This window comes from Pinus tabuliformis, chromosome 6, assembly GCF_031772625.1.
Source record: "Pinus tabuliformis cultivar Carrire ecotype Pingquan chromosome 6, CPIR1, whole genome shotgun sequence".
NCBI classification, from domain to species: domain Eukaryota; kingdom Viridiplantae; phylum Streptophyta; class Pinopsida; order Pinales; family Pinaceae; genus Pinus; species Pinus tabuliformis.
Genome location: NC_142292.1, coordinates 762,446,153 through 762,452,808, shown reverse-complemented (window position 1 = coordinate 762,452,808; position 6,656 = coordinate 762,446,153). Strand labels below are relative to the sequence as shown.

At 40.1% G+C, this 6,656-nt stretch overlaps 1 protein-coding gene across 1 annotated transcript; it reads right to left on the bottom strand.

Moving 5' to 3' along the window:
• Positions 1–1,417: 1,417 nt before the first annotated feature.
• On the bottom strand, positions 1,418–2,188 carry LOC149260953 (uncharacterized). Its single transcript, XM_089366805.1, has one exon. It carries the CDS (start codon positions 2,186–2,188, stop codon positions 1,418–1,420), a length of 771 nt encoding a protein of 256 aa, XP_089222931.1.
• Between the last annotated feature and the right edge of the window lie 4,468 nt (positions 2,189–6,656).

Genomic DNA, 6,656 nt, shown 5'->3' with positions numbered 1-6,656 from the left:
GGTCTGCTTCCTTGTTGGAATTTCTGAGAATATGATAAAATTTATATGAATCAAAACTCTGTAGGACCATCTTCAATCTGTCCATGATTTTGTTCAGCCCAGCATTGTTGAAATATTCCTCACTGATTAGTTTTTTGATTAAAATTTCTGAGTCTCCAAAAACTTGAATATCTTTGGCTCTTTTCTCTCTGGCAATGTGGCAGGCCTTAAGCAGCCCCAGAATCTCCGCTTGATTGTTTGTTTTCTCGCCAAGGCCCCAGGCAAAAGAAACAGTGGAGAGCCCTTCCGTGAAGTAGATGATCCCACCAGCGCCTGCAGCTCCAGGATTCCCTTTAGACGCTCCGTCAAAGAAAATAGTAGTAAGATTTTGGGTCCTCCACCAGCTTTGAAAGATGTCATCAGTCTCTCTTTTTCTCCAATCCGGGTTTGCTTTCAGGGGAGAGATTCTATACTTTCGGGGATGCGGTTCCAGGGCAAGCCACCTCTTTTCTTCCGGCCTGAGCAAGGAGTCTTCCTTGAAATATTGTTGTTGAGCCGCTTCCAATAGAAGGGCCTTAGCTTTTGCGGCAACTTGAGACGGGGAGTGCTGCACATCTTTGAATATCTGTTGATTTCTAGTTAACCACAGTTGCCAACATACAAGTTTGGGCAGCACTATCCATATTTTGCGCCAAAAGGACTTGGGAGGGATGCTTTTGGGGTAGCTGGAACTCCAAGTCGCAAATGAATCTGGGACAGAGGTTTGCTGAGGGAGAGAGATCTTAAAATCATGGAGAAGAAGCCCCCATACCTCCTTGGCAAAGGCACAGTCTATAAACAAGTGTTGGGCAGTTTCTAAATGACATCTGCATAGCACGCATCTGTGAGGCCCCTCAAACTTCCTTTTTGCCAGATTGTCCCCCGTCAATAACTTGTTGTGTACCAAGGTCCAAAAGAAAAAAATTATTTTTGGGAGAGCTAACGGCTCCCAAACCTGCTTCCAGAAGGCGGGAGAATGGTGGTTGTTCTTGTGTCCTTGAAGAGTCCTGTAACCCTCAGCTAAGGTGTATACTCTAGACTTTCCCCATCCCCATCTATCCTTTTTGACTCTGCTGACTGGGGTGGCATCTTCGAGCAAGTTCTCGCGCTGAATCGATTGGTCTCTTAGGCGCTTTGGGACTCCATGGAAGTCCCATCTTATCCATTCTCCACGGTTGTCCCGGCTTGCCAGATTGTAGACTCTATTTACTCTTGCTCGTTGCAGCCAATTTCTGAGCTCAGTGATATCCTCTCTTTCTTCCAACGGATCTTTTCCCATAATGTGATCTTTCCATAAATGAGTGGACTTACCATTTCCGGGAATTATGTACATGTGTTTTTTGAAGAACTCGCTGCTCTTACAACAGAGCCTCCATACCTGCGAACATGACGTTGTAGACTACAGTTGCATTCTGCTTAGCGCTTCTTTATCTGTGTATTTTGTGTGTAAAATCGTGCTAATTGGATGGGAGGGGTCGCTGATTATTTTCCACAATAGCTTGCCACCCAACGATTTGTTGACTAGGGAGGGGTCCCAAATTTGAAGTCCGCCCTCATCAATTGGCCTCTTAACCGTGTCCCAGTTAACTAAATGCATCTTTTTATCGTTACCTTTCCTGCCTTGCCATAGGAAATTCCTGAGGAGTGTGGCGATCTGATCCGTGACATGTTTGGGGGCAAGGAGAAACGATGCCTGATAAATGGGCATAGCTGACAGCTGAGATTTTATTAGAATGGATTTGCCTCCTTTAGTTAACCAATATCCTCCCCAGGCAACGATTTTGGATTTGATTTTGCTGATTATATGAGTCCATAGAGACCTCTTGTTCACCCCTGAGGAAATGGGAAGACCAAGATATCTGAAGCTGTCCCATTTGGCTTGACCTTTGAATCCGAGGATCTTCGAGATATTGGTGATCTCTTGTTGTTCAGTATTCCAACTGTATATTTCGCTTTTGCTCTCGTTGATAAGAGCACCAGTCACCCTGCAGTAACTTTTCAGCACATTGTCGAAGGCTTTCGCTATTCTGGTGGAAACGCCTCCGAGGAGCAGAGAATCGTCCGCGAAGAGGGCATGGTTTAGAGAAGTTGCTACATTAGAAGGTTTGAGCCCCGGGAGGGAGCCAGCGGTTTTTTCAGCTGCTAGCTTTCTACTGAGAGAGTCGGCCATGAGGATATACAGGAAGGGAGAGAGTGGGCATCCCTGCCTGATACCTCTCTGAGCTTGGAAGAAGTTGGTTGGACGACCATTGATGAGAGGGGAAATCCACGGGGATTCTATGCATGCTTTAATGAGCTGGACAAAATGCTGAGAGAAACCAAAAGAAAGCAGGACTTTGCATAGGAACAAACGATTTACTCTATCGAATGCATTCGCCATATCGAGTTTGATCAACATACCTTTCTCGCCCCGTTGTTTGCTTGAATGGATGGTCTCCTGAACTTGAATAACGTTGTCCATAATATATCTGCCTTCCACGAATCTGCCTTGAGTGCTGGAAATCAATTCTTTGAGCAGAGGCTTGAGTCGATTTGCTAGGAGTTTGGCTATTATTTTGTAAGAAGCATTACACAGCGAGATAGGCCTGAATCTTGCAAAGGTGACTGGATTGGTTTCCTTGGGGATCAAAGCTAGATAGGTGGAGTTGATACCTCCTCCTATCTTAGCTTTTCTCATAAAACCTCTGATCATTTTGAGGAGATCAGATTTGATAACTTCCCATCAGGACTGATAAAAATGGATTGTGAATCCGTCAGGCCCAGGGGCCTTATCAGCTTCCATTGACCAGATTACTTTGATAACCTCCTCATTTGTGATGGGTCTGCAAAGGGCTGTGTTTTCATCTGCGTTAACTAGATGGGGAATATTAGATAGAAAGTCATAGACTTCCTCTTCATCGCCTTGAATTCCTTTGTTGTATAGATTCCTAAAGTGTGCTTCAGCAGCGCCTTTCACCTGATCGAAGCCTTTGCAGACATGTCCCTCCAAGGTTTTAATCTCCGCTATATGGTTCCGGGACAATCTAGCTCTGTATTATCTATGGAAGTAAGAAGTGTTCCGGTCCCCTGATTTTAACCATAAACTTCTGGACTTTAATCTCCAGTATTCTTCTTCAGTTCGGAAGGCCTGGTAGGTGGATCGTTGTGCTTTGACTTCCTCATCCAGAAGTTCTGTTGTAATATCTTTGATCTCCATTTCTGTTTGCATTGAATGCAACCTCTGAACTGCCTCTTTTCTCTGGTTGGTTGGGTTGGGGTCTGGCTTTTTTATCCACTCCTTTAGCGCATATTTCGTAGCCTTCAACTTCTGTTCCCAGATGTAGCTAGGGGAGCCTGTGATGGGTTTGACCCATGCAACTTTCACTGTCTCAATAAAACCTGGTTTATCGATCCATAGAGGGATGAATCGAAAGGGAATGGGGCCCAGATCTTCTTCGTCTTCCAATAGAAGCTGTATTGGCTTATGATCCGAAGTCAATTTGGGCAGGATTTTTGTGTTGGCAATCTTTTTGTTCATCACAAGGGCACTTTGGATCAGAAATCTGTCCAGCTGGGCGGAGATTTGTTCCGGCCCAACACGATTATTCGACCATGTATACAGCCCATGGACTGGAGGGAAGTCTAAGAGATCCCAGTTCTGAACGAGCTCCTCCACCGTGGCCAGCATGGAGTCTCTGAAACTGGTGCCTCCCCTCTTCTCCTTTGGCTTCAGAACTATATTTAAATCTCCTGCTATGATAATATTATTTGGGGAATGTTGTTCTAGATAAGATGATAGAGAGTACCAGCATTCTCTTTTTTCTGCATAATTTACTGGAACATACAAATTGAAGAGAGAGACAGTCAACTTACTAACTTTGTGCGTCAATTCAGTGTATATCCAATGCTGGGTTTCTTGACAATTATTGAGCTGGAATGTGCTATCTGACCAAAGAGTAGCCAGTCCTCCGGCGGTACCCCTTGCGCTTACTGCCTTGCCTATATTTTTATTCCATTTTAGCCTGCTGATATTTAGAAGGGAATGCCCTTCGATTTTGGTCTCTTGGAGCATGAGGATGTCTGAGGGTTCAGCTTTAAGAAGATCCTTGACTGCTTCTAATTTTGCAGGGTTCCCCAGTCCTCTGCAATTCCAAGAGACGAACTTCATTATTTACTTAGTGGAGGGGTTGGACCTCCCTTGGAAGGTCTCGGCCTGATATTTCGCCCAATGGACATTTCTATTGTGGCTTGGCTCCCTTGGGTTTTAAGTCTTTCGGCCTCTTCTTCTCTCATTTCTTTACGGGATTTTCTTCCGACTCTTTTCGATTATAACTTATAATTCATAGAATATAAATTTATATGAATAATATAAAAACTTGATCATTTTATGTAAATTTATGAATAATAAATTAGAGCGAATGTTAGTTATATATATATATATAAGTTAATTCATGTTACCTTAAAATGGAAAATTACATCATTCCATCTATCATAGATCAAGACAGTTCAAGATAATACAATTACTATGATCATGGTCTTAGCTTCCACGATTGATCATGTGTTTTTTCTTTTTTCCTTGTCTCTTGCGAACATCAATCCATTTTGAGGAGTTATTAGGAACAAATGTAAAGGAGACAACAACTAAAATGAAGGGTTCTGCAATACTTGTTGTTTCATTATCACCATTTGAGCGATCTGATTCATGGAAACATTTGTGTCCGCTCAATGATGTAGCGAAAACCAAGGTTGTGACTCTTACATCTCCACTCTAATGTCGGGATTTGATATCTGAGAGATGAGATAGGGCTACTTGAGGCTAAAGGACTTGATTTAGCTGTAGAATTTTGTTGTTCTTTCATATTGGCTTTCTTGTGAACTGAATAATTCTTAGAACCATTTGCAACTTCTGGGTCTTACCATCCACAGACCTTATTCTTGGGGTTTAGTGGGGGAAGAGAGCCCTTGAGAAGAAGGATAAGAATTCTGAAGATGATCGGGCTATTGACAAATCCTACATTGAAAAGTTGTGTTTTCTTAGTCCACTAGCAATGAATATACTATGTTGTTCCATTTGAGGAGGAGTTTGTTTGGCAATCCTTTATTGAGGTCTATTTCAACACATATGTGAGCAAAGGTAACAATACCCTTCTCAATCTTGTATGTCTCACCCTTAATGAAACAACTGAGTGAGTTTCCCACATAAGCTAAGACATTTGGATGTAAAAAATGAATGGGTGCGTCAGGGAGTCTTACCCAGACTAGAGTGACAAAAATGACATAGAAAGAGGGTTAAAACCAAGAAACCAATGCCTGAATAATAAATCATAACGACCACAAAACTAGGTTCCTTGATAAACAACCTTTTGTTGATCCTAAGGATTTTTGAAGTATACCACGAAGAAACCCTTCAAACAACAAAATAGATATATATCCGATGACCAGGTCTGATGCACCCATTCCTAAAGCATGGTTGTTGAGGGCCATAACCCATTAACATGATAGATAATGGAATTTTGCAAAAAATCTATGCAAGTACTGATAGTTTGAAGTTGATTCACTTCGATAGTTGGATTATTTATAGTCTAATCCACAATGAAGGCTGGACTTGAGAGATCTTTGGGAGTCGTCTCTAAGAGCCCTGGCTTTGGGGCGTCCTTAAAGAATATAGCACCCCAGCCTTTGGCTCCACCATTTAATCTTGAAACTAAGAATATTGTAGTGTCCTTACTATGCCATATTCTCAAAGCAATTTCCTTTCCTGGAGTTGTCTTCCTCTATGAAGGAGTTGTATATAGACAAAGGGGATTCTCGTTCGATCTTGGATTCAAGTTGTGAGCATAGAGATAGGATCGGCAACATTGACCTAAATATAGAAATAACCCCAAGAGATTGGTCTCACAAAGATGGAAAAATTCAAGAGATGTAGAGCAATGGCCTCACCTTGAGAGGTGGAAAAACCTTGTTGCAAACAAATAATATTTTTCATATCTACAACCAAAGCAACAAGATGAGGGGGTTTCCAACCAACAACATAGTCCTGAAGCATAAATTCTTCAAAAACTAAAATGTTGGCTAAAAACATTAAGGTTTTCATTGCAATATATATTTTTATATTTTTTATAAATATTTTAAATAAAATAACTATTTTATTATAAAATTGTATTAAATATTTATCAAATATACCATTTACTTTTAAATCTTATACACAAACATACTATTCAAATTATTTTCAAGTAAAATAAGATTATCTTTTAATTATCATCTCGATTACAATTTCCCTCATTTTATTTTTTTAAGTGATTTGATTCCATAACATTAAATGTATGTATTTAATTATATTTTAAAATTTAAATAGTTTTATTTTATTTTTAAATAATTTAATGTGTAATTAATTATGTGTTCAAATTTAAATATTAATGAATAAGAGATTTAATTTTATATTACTATAATTATTGTTATGTAATTTTAAAGTTATAATTAAGTTTTTCTCTTTCTTTTTTTAAGCCAAAATTTTCCATTCGTTTATCAAAGAGATACATAGAAGTCTAGCCTTGTCGCACTGGTTTACCACAAGGGAAATCATACCAATGTCGAAAGAGCAAAGATTTTGTCCAAAATATGATAAACATAATATAACACTTGTACCTATGTTTAATAAA

Excerpts from the sequence above, each read along its gene's own strand:
- LOC149260953 (XM_089366805.1), bottom strand. The coding sequence starts at position 2,188 with ATGGCCGACTCTCTCAGTAGAAAGCTAGCAGCTGAAAAAACCGCTGGC.